Below are 19,276 nucleotides of genomic sequence, written 5' to 3'. Positions count from 1 at the left end.
TCATAAAGGCTGGAGCAGGCTTCACCCAACAATTTTTCTCTTCTTTTAAGGGTGCTGACTAAAATATTGTAAAACTGAAAAAAGGTTGCATCATGCATAGGTTTCATTATTAGGCAGACGCGTTTTGGCGTTCTGCCTTCCTCATTGTAATAAAGAAACCTATGCATGGTGCGACCTTTTTTCATTTTTCAAATTATAAGTAGCACATTTACACCCTACTATAGTATCACAAGGGATTGGTGACTTTGGTGAATAAAATAGGAAGTAAGTATATTTCAGCCCTTAAGACTCAGAGAGAGAGGAATTGGTTAAGTGCGATTTAATGAGAAGATAATTGACTATGCATTTAACAGAAGGTAGACAGTCTTTGGCGTAGGTCCAATCATCAGCCCGGGTCTTCTTGCGCCAGTAGAGCCTGATGTAGCTGTGCAGCAGGAAGCGGACCTTTAACCCCGCAGACAGGTAGACTGGACCAACCTGGTGGTGGTGGGGATGGAGGAGGAGATTTTTAACCACCGAACCTGCAACAGCAAGAGTTAGACATGTCACTATAAAGGGAAGTGGTGGTTGCTGATTGGCTCTGCAAAATGCACATGTGGCATTCGAATCTTACTAGCAGAACTAGCGCTGGCTACTCTCCTCTAAATCAACACAAAATGTCAAGTTATTGTGTGCCTTAATAATGCAACATGTGCAAATGTTCAAGATGCCTTGCCTTGCATTTATTTTAATAACATGACTTTTCAAATCACAATTTTATGCAACAGTATGTATACATTTTATTTTTAAATGATTGAATGAATGAATGATTAGCCTGGTTCACACCAGACGTTGTGTGTGTAGCTTCGGCGCCCCCTGGCGGCGCAGAGCTGCACACACTACCGTATGGTACACAGTCATAGAGCACGCTCCGTCTCCAACCAGAAAAATACGCTGAGAATTTATTGCTTCAAAATCAAGGGTAACTCACATTGAGGAGTCACAAGACAGATTAGAGACTATATTGACTCTTTAAAGATTAACACGAAGGTTTTTGAAGGAATTTGTTGGTGAGGAGGCCGTGCCTTAGCAATACATTCTCAGCCTATTTTCTGGTTGGAGACAGAGCGTGCTCTATGGCTGTGTACCAGACGGTAGTGTGTGTAGCTCTGCTCCGCCAGGGGGCGATGAATCTACACACACTCCGACTGGTGAGAACCAGGCTAATGAATGATAGCTTGAGTTGTGACTCCTTGCATTTTGTTTTAAAAACAATTAATTCTGTTAAACATTCTTACGCAAAGGACTTTTCCCTATTTGAATGTCATACAAAATTGAAATTAAACATTGAGTGTTTGCTCCTTATTTTTTGTTTTGTTTTATTTTGTTTCTCAACACGAGCCATTTGTTAAAGGCCTCACGGTTTCCCCTCTTTGAATGGTATACATTGTATAGTAGCAGTAGGATAACATTATCTGTAAGTTTTGACTGATACGCCCAACCCAAGAACAACGTGGACTGGAGCTAAGGTGGGTCGTCCAAAAAACAGAGTTCATGGTGTTAAAGAAAAAAGCAGAGGTTCATCAATTGGCTCTGATTTTTTTCCCCATTGTTTTCATGGTCCTCTATAAACACATACGTGGGGGAGGGGAATGTGTTGTAGTTAGGGGATTGACACTATTTCACCCCTGAGCGCACTGTTTGATGAACTACAGTCACTAGCAGGGGCGGGGAACTTTTTTTTTTCATTCAAAGGCCCGTTGAAGTCCTCCAAGGGCCTCATTATGAACACGAACCAGGATTTCCCCCGACCCCACCTTCTCTAAGCCCGCCCCTTATATATAACTAAACTCTATTGCAAACGTAATTGGTAAGAGTCCTTTACAAAATGTGTTATAGGCCTATTTCATGTGAAGCGGCATAACATTAAACTCATGTCGGGGGATGGATAAAACAGACACAGGTTCCCCACCCCTGCTGTAGGCTACAGAATGTATTGAACAAGCTTGCTATTGAAAATTAGAAATTAAAGTGTTGGCTGAGCATGGAGCAGCAAACTAGGCTGTGCAATTTGCCACAAGCCATGACGTGAATTCCATTGCCATAGTAGGCTACAGAGTACTGAACATTGGGTTTTGTTGTTGTTGTTGTTCTTGTTTAACAGTGGTTCCTTCCAGAAGCTGCATGACATTGGTAGGGCCTATGGCTTGACCAACTCGGCAATGCAATACATGCAATTATCTATGGAAGTGCTAGCTGAAGCGATTGTAGCCTCCCCCCATGTCAGTATCAATGACGTCTGGGGGTCTCTTCTATGACTAGTCCGGTTTCAAAAGAGTGGAGCTTGTTTGAAAACTACCTAATGCAACATAGGCTAACTACTTTCCAAGCATACAGTTTAAAGGTGCTTGGACACACACAGGAGGCGTCAGGACCCTGTTGCTGGGTATGTGTGCGACAGACACAATGCCAAAGAAGCTAAAAGCACTAGTAAGCCACAGATAATTATGTTGCCAATACTGGACTTCATAAAGGGACAGAGGGGGCAAACCTTTCGGCAAACTTCACCTGATTGTGTGTGACTCCTCCATATCGGTCTTCACAAGAAAGAGAGATTGCTTTCTGCTGCCTGCCTGTGCTGTGGTTAGATTCACGTTGTTTTCAGTCAGTCCTGGCGAAGCCTGATTGGTTGGCAGTAAGAGATGTTTTGATTGGCTCTCGCCATATGACCCCACCCCCACGTGAAAACCGGCTCAAAATTCGTACATCTGTAAAAAAGTTTCACAGCCGTGTGCTCGCAGCTCCGAACAGGAAGAAGTTGGTAAAGCATGGCACAAGCCGTACGCACTTCTCTTGCCACAACTTCAAAACATTTCTACACATACATTTTAATATTTTACACATACGTTTTCCCCCACACACATGTGCAAAAAAAACCCACACAGTTACAAAACAAATGTACAGATGTGAAAATAACCCTGCAAGTACAAGGTGCAACTTACACATTTGAAATGCGTTTTGTGGAGCTGTAAGACTTATGACCTTAAAATAGCTCCATATTCTAGACCTTAGACCAATAACTTGGGGACTTGTGACTTCATAATCCTGTTTATTGTCCAAACAAAAGCAGAAACGGTTCTGTAAGTGAACTTACAGAAGGCACACATTCAACATTACATACAGTATTGTGTTGTGTTCATAGGCATCCAGTACCTACTAGTTGTTGCACGATAAATGAAAAGATGATGACAGATACCACACTATCTCATTCCGTGATGACATATATACAATATGCTGTAAGATACAAGATACTATAGCATGACACTGACCAAAAATGTATGATTAATGTAGAAACAGCCATTGATTGATCAATATGTACATGTACATATACGTACAGTAGCCTATGTAGACTACAGTATATACAGAAAAAAGCCTGTTTTGACCAAGCTTTTAAAACAAATACATTTGCTCAAGTACAATTAATGTTGTGTTTATACTGTCTTTGTTTTGTGCAGAAAGTGCAAACAGTGACTTTGAAAAAATAAATCAGGTCGTCATAGATGATGTGGATGTACAAGTAGCTTATGGAAATAAGCACATGCTGTGATTGGTTCATGTTTATGGATGTGTACAAAAATAATCTTTATTTTGGGGCTCTAGCTCAGCCCCTCAAAATTACAAATGTTGAAAAAACATGCAAACAATGACATCAAAGAGGAATCAGCTCCAGATGAAGTATTCCCCTTACGGAGACATTTTTGGTCTGGCCCATTGACCCTTCCTTACAATGAAAACTAGATCTGAAATTGGTTATTTGGGGATGATTCATCTAACATTGTGACCTCTGAATGGCATACAGTAAGCCCACAAAATTCCCAATCTAATGCATTTCCAAGCCATCCTCTAAAATATCTATTTTTTACCTTATCTTTTGAAAATAGTATTCATAAACTGAAGAAATTTGAAGCCTAAAAACCTCAATGGCTGATCTGCCACCTTGTATCGGCCTTGGGCAATGGATTCTGCAGGAGAGATGTTCCCTGTCTCCATCAGATAACTTGGCATGGGATTGCCGGCCCCCATTTATACTATAAGCCTCTTTTGAGGTTAGATTGGTTTGCTGTGCCCCGTTTATTCTTTTATCAGCTTAAAGAAAGGTCAGCAAGGGTGAACACCAAAAAATAAAGGTTGCCAACTACAGTAAATTAGTGTAATGAAATCACCTATGTTGAGTGCATAGGCAGAAAAAAACGCATGACAGGGTTTTTTATGTGTCCCCAAAATGCCCCCCGTTTATAGAATCTTCTTTTGAGGCTAAATTGGGCTAAATCGCTGAACGAAAGATCACCACTCTTCTGGATGAGGAAAATCGGTTACATCACAGGAGAGAGGACTGTAATTGGTGCTATTTGTTAATGGGCAGAGATTGACATAGCTATGGAAAATAAGAAACATATGCTGTGAATTTGACCCAAGTGCTCAATGGGGGATATCTTTGAGGGGGTGCTGGGTGAGAGACAGAGTGCGTTTGTGTGTGAAAGAGAGAGAGATCGAGGCGAGAAACATTTTTCCAGTGATTATGTATGGTGACTTTTGTGTGTGAGGTCCGTGCTATATAGTCACTCCTGTGTGTGTGTGTGTGTGGTCACACGCTGTTTCGGCGGTTGTGTATCATGGCTACTATGTGGCTGAGGTCTGTGCTCTTCATCATGACGTCCATGAACTCCTCGTCTGACTTGGCGCCCGCCACAAACTCCTCCAAAGACAGCTCACCTGAAACGGGAAGGAGAAGAAAGAAAAAAGAAACCAAGATGAAAAGAAGTGACAAAATAAATAAAGCCACTTATGGGCAAAATTGGATTAGTTAGTTACGATCCAGTGCCACATATTCCACATGACTTGGTTTTTACCTGTCCAATTCAGGCAGGTGATTTGCTGGTTCTTAACCTGGGGTGTGGGCACCCCCTGGGGGTGCACCAGAGATTCCAGGGGGTGCGCAGAATTTTGTTTGTGTTGTGACCGAAATTTTGCTTGGGAACATTATAATTCAGCCAAATTAAAGCATGTTTTGGTTCCCTTTTAAAGTCATTACGGTATTGATTAATGTCTCAAGCAAGAATCATTGTAATTAATCACTAAATCATTTTTTGGTGCATATACACGAGTAGAAGTTTGGTTTGGGGGTGCACGGCTTGTCTTGGGCATAAGTAAGGGGATGCTTTATGTAAAAAGGGTTAAGAACCACTGAAGTAAAGGTTAACAAGGTTATTTGGAATATGTCGCACTACATTGTAACTACTGAATTCCATTTTTGCCCACTGGTTCATAGTAGTGGAAGCAGAAGTAGTAGCCTAGTAGAGGAACTAACCATCTCCGTTTATATCGATCCTGTCGAACACTTTGTTGGTGAACTCCTCAGCGGTGAGCTCATTCTTCTCACTTCCATTGATGGCGCGAATGGCCTGAGGAAAGAGAGGGAATAAACATTTAACAAGAGACTATATTACTTTGGGTGCCGTGATGGTCTTTTACTTTGAGTGTCCTTACATTATCACCCTTGAACCTTCCTCACCTTGATGATGTTGAGGAGTTCATGTAGTGTAATACTGTGTATAGATAGAGGCCTGGACATCTCTAACCTTGATGATGTTGAGGAGCTCATGTCTTATAGGATAGCTCTGCTCCATACAGTAGTGTAATACTGTGTGTGTAGAAGCCTGGAGGACCTCTCTCACATGATGTCGAGGAGCTCATGTCCATAGTGTAATACTGTGTGTGTAGAAGCCTGGAGGACCTCTCTCACATGATGTCGAGGAGCTCATGTCCATAGTGTAATACTGTGTACAGAGGCCTGGAGGACCTCTCTCACCTTGATGATGTTGAGGAGCTCATGTCCATAGTGTAATACTGTGTACAGAGGCCTGGAGGACCTCTCTCACCTTGATGATGTTGAGGAGCTCATGTCGGTCGATGCAGCCGTTGCCGTCCACGTCGTAGAGCTTGAAGTACCAGCGCAGCTTGTGCTCCATCTTGCCTCTCATCACCAGGCTCAGGGCGGCAACGTACTCCATGAAGTCAATGTAGCCATCCTAATACATGGGAACACATTAGACTAGATTAGATTATTTATTGTCCCATAGCGATATTTGTTTTCATATCAGACTATTTAGTTCCATCAGGTTAGATCTTTGTAGTACACATCTCATTACAATGCATATAGACACCATTTTCACACATACAGTAGACACAAAAAACATCCTCAGACATCCATATACGCATCTATTCATATAATACTCCAATATACACTCCTCTACATACCTACATTCCTCTCCTCCACATTAAAACCCATCCATTACATTTAGCTGACACTTTTACCCAAAAGCGACTTACAGTTAGGCTATTTTCAGTGCAGGGTATTGGTTACAGTCCCCGAGTAGTGTGGGGTTAGGTGCCTTGCCCCAAAGGGCACCTCAGCCATGGAGTGAGATAGGGAGTGGAAGGGTGAGATTCAAAGCTGCAACCCTCTGATCTAACGCCCCTCTCCACTAGGCAACGGCTGGGACAGAGGGAGAAGTGGATAAGTATAGTATTCTATACAGCAGGGCTATTCAAATGGCGGCCCTGGGGCCAGATGCGGCCCTTGGATGGCAAGGTTCCGGCCCCCCACAAGCCCCCTTGAAATATGGAATTGTTTTTCGGAATTTAGAAATAAAACTATGGGTTCTGTATCGAGCTGAAATGGGACATGGGACATTACAATGCAAGGAATTGCATCTACTGAAATGCTAAACTTTCTGGGGGAGGACCCCCAGACCCCCCACCTCAATGCATTGTCCCGTATTTTTTTCATTGACAGTTGGCAACCATATTACATACGTACAGTTCGCCCCCTTTACTGGGAGGAATTAGAAAAATTGGCCCTCGTTGACATTTAATTGAATACCCCTGCTATACAGTATTAGATGGCATTAGCTATCGTTCTCCATGATTCTACATACATAGCCATAGAAAGCGACATGTAGACATATTACATGAAGTATAGTGTAGTGCAGTGGTTCCCAACCTATGGGTCGGGACCCCCCTTATGGGTCGCCAAAGATCCACAGGGGGTCGCGAAGCCCTCTTGATTTTAAGGGGTTTCGTTTTAAATATATATAGCCCATGTTGAATAAAAGACAAAGCATTTAACTAATAAATGCATAGACGCAACAAATTGTAAGTGCTACATTAAACATTTATTCTATATTTGACCAAAGACGAATTGAGGAATAAAATAACTAAAATGAGTTATCGCAGGAAACGGAGGGCATCTTGTGACTCCGTCTCGTGCGGGCGCTCGCGTGGTTGGGTCACCAAAGCTTACAATAGTAAAAACATGGGTCCCCTAAGAAAAAGGTTGGGAACCACTGGTGTAGTGGACATTATGTCTATGTAGCCACCCCAAAACATAAAAAGCAGCTCCATGCCAGCATACCTAATATAGTTCTGGATATTATTAACAATATTTGCACTGTAACCATCTTACATGAGCATCAACAGAGGCAGGGTTGTGTGAACACCTCTTCTTCAACCACAAGTTAATGGACTCATAAAAAGGTTCAGTTGTTCATTAACTCACAGCAGGATGTGCAGCCCTACTGAATTCACTTCACGGGCCTCTATGGTTTATAACTACCTTTAGTAGTGTGAGGGAGGCACGCACATCCAGTAAAACAGGTGCTGGATCAAACAAAGACGTGTAAAACAAGAAGGAAAAACCTGCACATGTGTAGCTGCTCACAGATTTATTAAACAAGTTTCGACCTCAGGCGGTCCTCGTCAGGTCTATAGGTGTCACCTATACACCTGACGAGGACCGTCTGAGGTCGAAACGTTGCATTTAATAAATTGGTGAGCAGCAGCAGTGCGCAGATTTTTCCTACTTCTTTTATAACTACCTTTACCCTTTTCTCTAGTCTGCACTGTTTGAACAGGACCTGAAGGCTTTATTGGTTGAGCTTATTAATAATAACATAATCAGTCACACGCAGAGAACGTGACAAAATCGGCTTTGATGGATTATTAATCTGAGTATTAGGCCTGTGGTAATAACTCTGATCCATCCTCTACTTAAATTAACTCTGCCTGCCTGCCTACCTGCCTGCTTACCTGCCTGCCTGGCTGTCTGTCTGCCTGCCTGTCTGTCTGTGCTGACCTCCAACACATCCAGTGTCCCTTGGCATCACTTTTTGGCTGTCTTTCAATTCCACTTGGTCATAAAGCTCTAAATTCTATGTGATTTAACCCATTTTAGCCTGATGAGTCGTATGTGTTGTTTAACCTTTGGTGCCTGGAGAGAGACACATATACGCTGCATTCAGGCTCTTGAGATTTTAGCTTTTTTAATACAAATGTGGGTATGTTACACCTGAATGAACACATTCTAATGCAAGTTGAGGGTCTTAGGGTTTAAAGGCAACTCATTTCATGTTTTTATGTGCATTGTGCATCAGAGGCTGAGATATTTAGGTTTTTATTGGCTGAGGGCAACTTTCCCAACAAGGGCTTAGGCACCCAGCAGCCGTTTTTGCAGGTGCTTTAGGCATCAATGGGCTAAACTGCAAAAAAGAGGCAGGATATTTTGGAAAGGCGTGTTGGCCTAATTTATGCATGTGTCTACATGTTCCTTTTTCACATTGTTGGTAACATTTGCTTTAATTCCCATTGGTACAAGATTGAAAAAGTGACATCATGTAGACACCACATCTCATGCTGATAAACACATTCCGGAACATTTTAAGAACCCCTTTAAAATGTCATCGTTTCATTTATGCATAAGTCTGTGTCCTGTCCTCTGCTATACTGTGCAACAGATGAAGTCCTGTATTAGATTTGATTAATTTATTGCACACGTCTGTGCATTAATAATCACAGCAGAGGTAGAATGACACGTCACAGGAGACTTTGATGAAAGGGACTAGCTCTGAACCTCCTTTTTCCTCTATGCCTTGTTAGAACTCTGATGAAGCCTTGCATTAAGATTTGATGAATTTATTGCATGAGGCTGCATATTAATCTCCCCAGCGGAGGTCAGAGGAGGCATTACTTGAGATTCTGATATACATACAGTATTGTAAATAAGGCAGTTGCAGAGGACTTTTTTCTTCCCTATACCTTGTAATAATAAGACAAATCATGAGGCCGTAAATTAGATATGATGAATTTATCGCATGCGCCTGTATTTGTAATTTTCACAGCAGAGGTCAATCATACATCACAGGCAGGGCCTGATTAATGCACCGGCTAGATGTGGCTGCAGCCTAGAGGCCCCCACCTGCCGGGTGGGCACAGCAACCAGTAGCCTAGGGGCCCCAGGCCATCTTAATCCGGCCCTGATCACAGGGAAGCGATCAGGACTCGCTCTTGTGTTTTTTTCTCCTCTATCCCCCCCTGTCCTACCCTGCCCTTGTAAGCCTGCAGTAATGAAGTCTTCTGGTAGATTTTTAGAATTTATTGGCATCTCTCAGCCTTGCCAGCTGACCTTAAGGTGAGTGGCAATCAATTAGTGCTGAGGGCACGGCGGCACCTACCTACCTACGCTAAAGGAGCTTCCTAATCTCCAATCTCGCAGTGGACTGTGTCTGCCACCTCGCTCCTCCATTTATCACAGTCAGTAAAGCAGACAGATGGGCACAAAGGGGCTACTTGTCCCATGCCCAGTGAGAAAAGGGGCCCAGAATTGGATCCTCAATACATTGTGTGTATTGGGTTTGAGCCCCTTTCAGATGTCTTCGTCCCAGGCCCAGCCAAAGCTTTCAGCGCCCCTGGTCACACTAATCAGCCACTCCAAGCAGCATTTTTAAGAGTAGACTCTCAGCCAGTCTTAACCCATTTTTGGGAAAAGGTCACTTCTTCCTAAATATCTAAATATCTCAGCCTCCAAAATATGAAATAAGTTGCATTTAAAAGCTAGGACCTTCATTTCGCATTAGAATGTGTTCATTCGGCTCTAACATACCCAGATTTGAATTTTTTTAAAAAGAGCCTGAATGCAGCATATGTCACTCCAGGCTAGAATGGATTAAATGAAAGAGGGGGGTGGGGAACAGTCTACATTTTTTATTTCAGGCACCAGATCCATACTTGATTGTCTGAATTGTAATCAATGCATCTATATGATCCTGTATATTGGGTGTGTGGAGCAAAGATTGGACATTTTAGACACCGTACTGTATGTGCTGTTTTATGAACCATAGGGTACTTAAGTCCTGTGCCATTTTGTGTTTTTCAGGGTGCAGGACAAATTTGGTATTGGTTACAGTCCCTGGGATTGTGGCGATATGGGGTGTTTGCACAAACGTCCTCAAGGTCTATATTCCTGGTAAAAGTGAGATTCAACCTGGCAACTTTCTTTTTTCTGATCAATTGGTTTATTTTATTATATAATGATCCACATATTCATAATCTATACAAATACAGGTATAACCAGGGCTTGTAAACGAAATTATTTTTCAATCGTTCCGTTCCGAACGGTTCAGGTAGGCCTTTATTTAACGTTTCGTTCCTGAATTCGTTCCGCCACCAAAATTTAGTTCCTGAACCGGTTCAGAACGCAAAATATTGTTCGTTCTTATCGTTCCCGGAAGTATTTTGTGGGCCTATCAAGTCTATTTTTATGAACTGCTCCTCATAAAATTGCGTAAAATTCAGTTCGTTCCCATTTCCGGTTTTCGTTCCTTGAACCGGTTCGAAGCCCTGGGTATAACACATCCAACCATCCATCAAAGTCCCAGGTTGCCATACAGTAGCTGTCGTCATCTGATTAAGCGTTAAATCAATTTGCTCATGGCCTTAACTACCATTGAGGACACAGAGGTCATGTCCTCTGTCCTAAAATGTATCTAAGATGAACATCGATCAATGATCAACAATGGTAAATTCAGTTGTATGAGCCATCCCAATTCCCATGTATTTGCCTCACAGCCCATATATTTTAAATCATGAAATATCCCGACTATAGACTAATATCAGAATAGCAAGCCTCGCAACAGTCAGTGCGCGAGTCATGGATACACATTCCAGAGCGCATCCTCAAGGCAGTGATTAATGAAAACAAACTTAAGTGTTTGACTGTAGAGTTTGAAGCATTCTGAATGTACAGTATGCAATGCAGCACAATATTTAACCTTGGTTTTTGAAAATGTCTCGTTACGGCCCTGAATTTGCTGTCAAATATTGATTTATATATCAGATCTTAGTAGATAATAGCCAGCTACCCAGTATTTCATAGAGATCAGTGACACAGACAGGTTTGAGTTGAATAAGAGCAGAATATGAATGCATTCCACCATTTTAATTTCTTGGACTGCAATATATAAATGATGTCTGGAGAGACATTCACCCAGACAGATTTGTTATACCTGCCTGCATGGTCGTAATTACCATTGAGGACACAGAGGTCATGTCCTCTGTATTTTTTTTTCAGTAATGTAGAATTTATCTATGGTGAAATTCGATATATGATCAACAATGATAAATGCAGTCTGTATACACCACCCCCATTTATCCTCAAGGCAGTGATTAATGAAAACAAACTTAAGAGTTTTGACTGAAGTGTTTGAAGCATTCTAAATGTACAGTATGCAGCAGAGCATGCAGTATTTGAAAATGTCTGGTTACGGCCCTTCCTGCCTGCTTCTGAGCCCCGTCTCATAACAGCTCAACAAATGAACATGCTCAGAGCATGAAGACAGAGACAACATGTACCGTGCACATGCTGCAGTAAGCAGATGAACATCCTAGAGTGGAGACAACACATCTCTCATCCTAATTCTCTCATTAGACCTATTAATAAGACGTGACACATCGATGGTCTGGATTGGTGACACTGTTGTGAGTGCCATTTGCTGATGGTGAATATACCATCAGGCAAGACAATACCAGGCTATATACGCAGTGTTGGGCAAGTTACTCAAAAACTGTAATGCAATACTGATTACATGTTACTGTTTTTTCCAAATAATCCCTTACACTACAATATTACTATTTTTAAAATTTAAGGCATTACACTACTTTTGCATTCCTTTAGTTAGGCCTACTCTCGCCCAAAGAACTGTAGGCCTAAATATGGATCTGGCAATTTATTACAGTGTAAATCAAGCTCATGAGTCATGACTTTTTCACCTCCAACCCAGGAGGTGTTTTTGGCAGCATGCAGACTAAAAACTACCAGTCTCAGGAATAGCTTCTTTCTGACCCACCATACTGAATACCAAATCCAGGTCATTGTAATGCATTTGAACTCAAGTTGTTTAGCATTGTAACTAAATAAATATTACAGAGTTTTGCCCTGTAATGCCTTACATTACTGCATTACAGCAAAAAGTAATGCATTACAGTAATTACTTTTGTAATGCATTACTGCCCAACACTACATACAAGGCTATAAAGGGCGGAATTATGTCCTTTGGTCTTGGGAACATGATGACACGGGCACATTGTGTCTCCCCTTCCATGCCAAAATAGACAGATCATCATGCAAGTACCAGTATATTATGGGTAGTTCCTTTGAAATAGCATAGTTGAATTTCTGCCCGCAGTAAAACACACACACACACACACCAAACATTATACAATATTGCAACTCTAAATCTGCACCTCAGATTTTAACCCATCCCTTGCCTTATCCATGTCAAACATGCAAAAATCAAGCTTTTGCAAAAATCAACCTCAGGCTTTAATTTGTTCCGGTTGCAGATGGGGACCATCTACTACATTGTATCAAACCCTATTGTTGTTACACACTATTGTCACTCATAGGGGACACAACCTCCTTACAAAGGTGCAGAACATCTGCATCTATCTGAGACAGCCCTCACCTTTTAATTTGTTTTTACTCAGTCATTATATGAAGAGTTCAGATGCAAACCCCCCTAAGTGCTTTTTTAGAAAATAATCTTAATTCATTTTTATTTAATACAAAGCTATCAAAATTGCATATTTTTTCATTGTATTTATGTAATATAACTATTAATATGTATTATCAACTACATGAATGTAAACCAAACCAACAATGGGGTTCTCTAAAAATATAGAAGTGCAGGTCTTCAGAAATGTAATTAGGGGTTTTGCATCTGAACTCTTTATGTGCTTACAGTTTGGATGCAATAAAGTCTATTATGGCCTACTACCACAGGCATCCTTACAATACAAGCTGAAACAAAGAGAAAAGAAATAAAAGGTCTGCAAAAGTCATGCTTTTTTGCATATTACTATATTTGTGCCAGCCCTCACCGTATTCATTCAAATTCCAAACAGCAAAGGTCCCAAGATAAACCCCTTCCAAAACTGAAGAAAATCCAAGGCACTCTCTTAGACATTTAAAAGACCCCAACGCATTTCGGCAGCCATGCCTTCTTCAGGGTTTTGGTTTTGACTCCCTGAAGAAGGCATGACTGCCGAAATGCGTTGCGGTCTTTTAAATGTCTAATATGACAAAGCCATCACAGTAAAGGCTTTTAAATTTTTTCAAAAGGTGAGTGCCTTGGATTTTCTTCAGTTTTGCATCTTCAGTTTTTTTCCCTATCCAAAGAGCACCTCAACCAAACTTTTTCAGAGTCCAGGAAGCGCTCCTAAACTAAGTTTTTGATAAACCCCATCCAATTCCTTTCCTTTCCTTAGCTTGTTTATGTCGAATGTGCAAAACATCTGCTCAATGTAAGAGTCGGCATCGCTATCCAGGCCCTTGAGGCCAAAGAACTGCTTGAACTCGTTCAAGATATTTGTGCCATCCCTCACCTTATTCCTTCAAATTCCAAACAGCAAAGATGTCAAGGTAAACCCCATCTATTTTCCATATCAAGATATTTGTGCCAAATTCCAAACAGCAAAGGTGCCAAGGTAAGCCCCATCCAATTCCTTCCCTTTCCTTACCTTGTTCATGTCGAAGGTGCGGAACATCTGCTCGATGTAGGCGTCGGCGTCGCTGTCCAGGCTGGTGAGGCCAAAGAACTGCTTGAACTCGTGCAGCGTGAGCTGACCCGAGGGGCACTCCACCATGAACTTCTTGTACCACAGGTGCATCTCTACCGCCTGCAGGTCGTCCACCGTGCAGCCCGACGTGTTGCCCATCTTTTGCTGTCTTCTGTCTGTACTCCTGTCAGAAAGTTGAGAAGTGTGTCGTATTCGTGTTGCCGACTGATGGACTAACTGACTGAATGTACTAACTCGTCTGTCTGTCTGTTTGTCAAAGGTGACTTGAAGTGTTTGACAGCCTGCTACTTTCTCCTTATCTGTCTACCTGTCAAATTGCTTAGAGGTGTGTGTTGTATTTGTGTTGCCGACTGTTAGTGACGGACTGGCGGATGGACTAACTGACTGAATGTACCGTACTAACTCGTCTATCTGTCTGTTTGTCAAAGGTGACTTGAAGTGTTTGACCACCTGCAAAGTTCTGACTGACGGATGCACAGACGAACAGATGGACCAGTGGACTGGCCAACTGATGGAAGTACTGAAAACTGACTGACTGTGTCCTGACTGAGGTACTGACCGTCTGATGAACGGACTGACGGGCGAACTGACCAGACAGATGGACGTGGACGGACTGGCTGACTCCTGGACCAGCTGGATGAAGCCTTGAGATGATGCAGCAGAATCAGCAGTGTGCAAGTCCTCGGGGGGCGAGTGTGTGTGTGCACGTGTGTATCTGTGTGCCGGAAAGTGTGTGTCGGTGTGCGTTGGTATATCCTCTGGACGTCCCGATTGGTCTACTGTGGAAGGGGAGATATGACCTCAGACCTCACACCTCACAGTCACGCAACCCTGGGTCCCTGAGAAGTACAAGTGGGAGGGACGGGCGCAGGGGAGGCGTATTTGTAGTGTGGGGGCACAACAAGACAGCCAGATGCTACCCCATCCCATCCCGCACCCGTGCCACTGACACCCCTCCTGCCACGCCCTTGACTGTGTTTTGCTCTGTCCCTAATCACTGGAAGTAATCCAGCAGGAGTAGCACTTTAAACAGCTTAAGGAGCCTTTGGCTAAGGCCCGAGTTGGGGAGGGATGTGAGGAGCAGTGAGAGGAAGGATTGTAATTGTATTGCCAATGTACTGTTGGCTCCCTCCTCCAGTCTACTGATTGGAGACATTGAGAATGGGCTAGGTCCGAAACCTTTGTTGCTCCAGTTTTAGCCTCTAACTTCGGCCTTTGGCTACAATGTACATTTTTTCACACAAGCCTTGTGTGCATCTGACACCGCAGACGCCAACCTTGCTGGCTCCCTCCACAGTTCAGGTGTTTTGAAGCCGGCAGAGACATGCTGACTTGCTGTATACTGTAACTTTTGGCTGTCTTCCCAGGCATTACTGATTATGAAATAAATGCCGTTATTCATGCATGAACAGGTACATGGTGTTATCTATTGCTGCTGTCTCATGATTATGTAAAGAGCCTTCCCCTTTTTTAGGGCATGTGTGATGGAGTGACCATCACTAGGGTCGTGGGTGTGTTCTGACTGTCAAGCCAACAAGCCTGGCTCTTTGGTGTAGTGATCAGAGCCCCAGTTTACTAACCCAGAAGGTCCGGATTCGAGTCCCGGCTGGGCAACTCTACTCACCTTCGCTACAAATGGTGTCAGAAGTGGGATGGTTACCATGAGGCCATCGGAAGCGTACCCATTATGTGTGAGCCGTAATTCCATGTGAGGGAACCCCAGGATTGGTGACCCCAGTGATGGGTGAAGCATTGATGATGGGGCACACTGGATGGGAGTAGCATAATGGGCAGTTGCGTGAGGGACACCATGAGTGTGTGAAGTGCACGGGTGCAATTCCCGAAGGGGAACGCAGTGTGATGGAGTGACCATCACTAGAGTTGTGGGTGTGTTCTGACCGACAAGCCAATGAGCCTGGCTCTTTGGTGTAGCGGTCAGAGCCCCAGTTTACTAGCCCGGAAGGTCTGGGTTCGAGTCCCAGCTGGGCAACTCTACTCCGCTTCGCTACAGCATGCTTCAGAATTGGGGTGGGTGGTAGGGTCAGGGTGGAACATCACATGCTGCTGTGCTGTGCACAATCACTCCAATCTGAAAGACAGCATGTATTGCCCTCAGCGAGGGTTCCAGATCTTGGGCTGCATTTTGTTTGAATAGATATAACTGACACGATTGGATGGGCTACCTGTATACCTGCCAAATGACACATTCTTAACGCCCAATAATCGGCCATGGACAATCGTACACCACACCTTTCCTAGGTCAGAAATTGCATCTAGACACACTCTCACTTGTGAGATCGTCTGGTGTTAACTAGGGAACTAGTACAGTGGTTCTTAACTGAAATGGTTTTCTTCTTCTTCGGTGGGGTTTTATGGTGGCTGACAATCTCAGTGCATTGCCGCTGAAATGGTTTTGGGACCCACAACTTTCTATGATCATTCAATTGTGACCCAAATTTTCTTGGCATGCTGTCGGCCTAGCCTGGCCAGCCAGACTGAATGTGAGATTAAATGTGAATATTTAGTCTGGCCCTGATCAAAGAGACATCGGAAGATTGTTGATAGGAACAACTGCTTGTTTTTCCAAACTGTGTCTGTGCCTATTGGCCAACACTTTGTCGTCACTCCCTCAAAACGCTGTCCGCTCTGCATCCAAAGATTCAAAACAAATTAAAACAAATCTGCTGCATTGTGATTGGTCAGCCAGTTTCAGGGCCTGTGGTATTGTCCGAGGCTAGACCCACTTGGAGGCAAAAATAATTTTGGTCGCTGGCGGGTGGGGCTAGTTTACTAGGCTACTGTCGGCCCATGAGTCAGTCAGAAACTGGTTTGCTTTATGGAGTGTTTGCACGTGTCTGTGAACCTTACTAGCCTTTAAGTCCAGTGGCGTGCACAGACATTTTGAGGGGCAGGTGCTTGAGGTGGAGCAACATGGACCACAGTAGACATTGTAACAAAAAAAAGGAGCATTTCTTTTGTCCAGGAGGGCAAAGTGGCAGTTGCTTCAGCACCACCTCGTCCATATGTGTGCACGCCTATGCTCAAGTCCATTTATTCTAATATCAAAAATATAACCATACATTTGAGACGGGGAAGGGTCTACAAAGGACCAGGGCCTGAATCGAACCCAGGTCAGCCGCGTAGCATGTTGGGATGTTGCAGGACGAGACAGGACCAATGGAAGTTCAATAGTTAACTTAGGCTAACCATGAGCATAATATTTCTCTCAAGATATCCACACAAGATATTCATTCACATTTTATATTAGGTTTATTTTGAAAAATATCAAATTCAAAATAGTTCAGTGCGATACAAAGAGACTAGGCTAAGCGTAAACATTCAAGGGCAAAACTGTACGGAGGAAGATCAAGCTCACCACCCTGCTTTTCATTTTACATTATTCTTCATTATTCATGAAGTAGCCACATTTCAGAAGCATTTGTTCCTTACTATAATGTATTAATGGTTAATAAATAGGTAGTTAAATTTATGTATAAAAATGATAGTAGCTGAATGAAAATGCTTCATCACATGGGATTTGGTTGCCTTGACCTGACAAAAAACGATACTGGCTTTATGGTCTGAATGACAGAATGAAACGTTAAGGAAAAAAATGAATACAATAAAAAAGGAATAATAATAAAATAAAGTATAATTATCTGACCAAATCTGACATGGACTTTCACAACACATAAAAAGTAGGCTAATACTGGCAAAATAAGGTCCCCACTATTTACAAACTAGGGCATTGTATGTGTGGACTTCCTTCACCTCTCCTGGAATCAAAATTAGAATTCTGTGCTGCCTGGAATCTTTGATTGGATTCCAACTTCCCCTAACAGACTAAACATCCATTTATTTCAGATAACCAGAGGTGTCTTTAAAAAGCCTCCAGCACAAAGGCTAAGTGTTGGCACATATTGGATTGTACAGGAAAGAGATCAATGTGTTTGACATCAACTGACCAATTAGTGGCTTTGCAAAAAAGGTTGACAGCTCTTTTACCTTTGACGGTAGGCTAATTTTGTTGTGTTCAGGGAATAAAGGCCTAGGCTTTTCATAGCCTTGTGTGACAGACAAACATACAAAAATACATGTACATTTTCAAATAGTGGTTCTGCTTCAAAATATACGAAGAAAAATATATCAAATAGATATGACGCTGAGCTACATTCTATGTTAGTGCATAAATATGGTAAGTGCTTAAAACTGCCATTCCAACGAATAGGCATACAGCTTGATAGAAAGTAGATGCATGTCACATTAATCTTCTTCTAACCCTTAGGGATAGGGGTTATCGAGCGACCTTTCTGATACACTGTTGACAGAGACGAAAAGACCCATCACCGGATGCTCCTGTCCTTATCTGTCAATCTCAGAACTGAAGCTGTGCGTGGTTGTCAAAGATGACCCCGGGGGCACCGCCGAGTCGGTTCTTCGTCCTCCCCACCGGTTTAGGTGTCGGTAGAGGGACTCGAATGCAGCCGAGGTGCTCCGCGCTACCACGGAGGTCCACCTGGCCACCCCCACGACGCACCTCACAGAGCCGGAGAGGAATTGTGCGCAAACCGATGTGTAGTGTGCCAGAAGCATCAGGCTACGGCCCAACTGCCTAGCGTAGTGAATTAAAAGGTTGACCCTAACGTCAAGTCCGCTTCTTCTCTTCTGCACCGCCATGGTAAAACGCAAAAGGATTCCGACCTGTGTGGTTACAACTCAACTCTATTCTGCGTCTTGGCTCCGCATCAGGATGGCAGTCGCGGCTTTCAAATGTTGCCTTTTTACAGACGATCCCTTACTGCTGCGCAGCCCTGAGCGGTCCAATCGGTGCTCGGAAAGGTTTGTTTCCGGGATGTTTTGGTGATGTGGCTTAGCTTGGACATTCTGGAGACGGAATCTGTGGAATAAAACAGCAACCTGTTCACGGAGTTCTAACAAAGGTAAGTGCCGTTATGACAACGTTATATCGCTTATCATCCCATGAACATAAGCAGGGGATAGCTGTCATTTATCTGAGCACAGCAAAGGAAGAGCGTTAATGGTTATCCTCCTTCCTAGCACCTGAATGCAAGACAACACAGTGGACAGAGCGTAGCTAGCGTGTTTGCTAGCACGTAGTCTCATCAGCGAGCACAGTGCACTCTATGTATAATCACTCAAATCTGTGCTTGCATGAACAATTGACATATCGATTAATTCATACCTTCACTGTGACCAGTGCCATGACTGTCATGATTGAGTAGGCCAAGTATGGCATCCACCTCGCCAATCTTTACTGTTCTGTAGACACAAATCCAAATGACGCAGTCGCAGTAGCACATCCTGC

At 43.0% G+C, this 19,276-nt stretch overlaps 2 protein-coding genes across 2 annotated transcripts in view; one reads left to right on the top strand and one right to left on the bottom strand.

The window, feature by feature from the left end:
- Nucleotides 1-4,624: 4,624 nt before the first annotated feature.
- Nucleotides 4,625-14,088, bottom strand: guca1aa (guanylate cyclase activator 1Aa). The gene is made up of 4 exons (XM_063217945.1): nucleotides 13,891-14,088; nucleotides 5,919-6,068; nucleotides 5,348-5,441; nucleotides 4,625-4,752 (listed from the first exon to the last, which is right to left on the bottom strand). Exons 1-4 carry the CDS (start codon nucleotides 14,086-14,088, stop codon nucleotides 4,625-4,627), a joined length of 570 nt encoding a protein of 189 aa, XP_063074015.1.
- Nucleotides 14,089-18,797: 4,709 nt separating this feature from the next.
- golgb1 (golgin B1) overlaps nucleotides 18,798-19,276 on the top strand; it is a 39,093-nt gene continuing 38,614 nt past the window's right edge. Inside the window, exon 1 of the mRNA XM_063217231.1 lies at nucleotides 18,798-18,890. The gene's annotated coding sequence lies outside the window, so the exon portion shown is untranslated. The remainder of the gene's footprint in view (nucleotides 18,891-19,276) is intronic.

Source organism: Engraulis encrasicolus, chromosome 15 (assembly GCF_034702125.1).
Source record: "Engraulis encrasicolus isolate BLACKSEA-1 chromosome 15, IST_EnEncr_1.0, whole genome shotgun sequence".
Taxonomy (NCBI): domain Eukaryota; kingdom Metazoa; phylum Chordata; class Actinopteri; order Clupeiformes; family Engraulidae; genus Engraulis; species Engraulis encrasicolus.
This window is presented reverse-complemented; position numbering and strand designations above follow the sequence as displayed.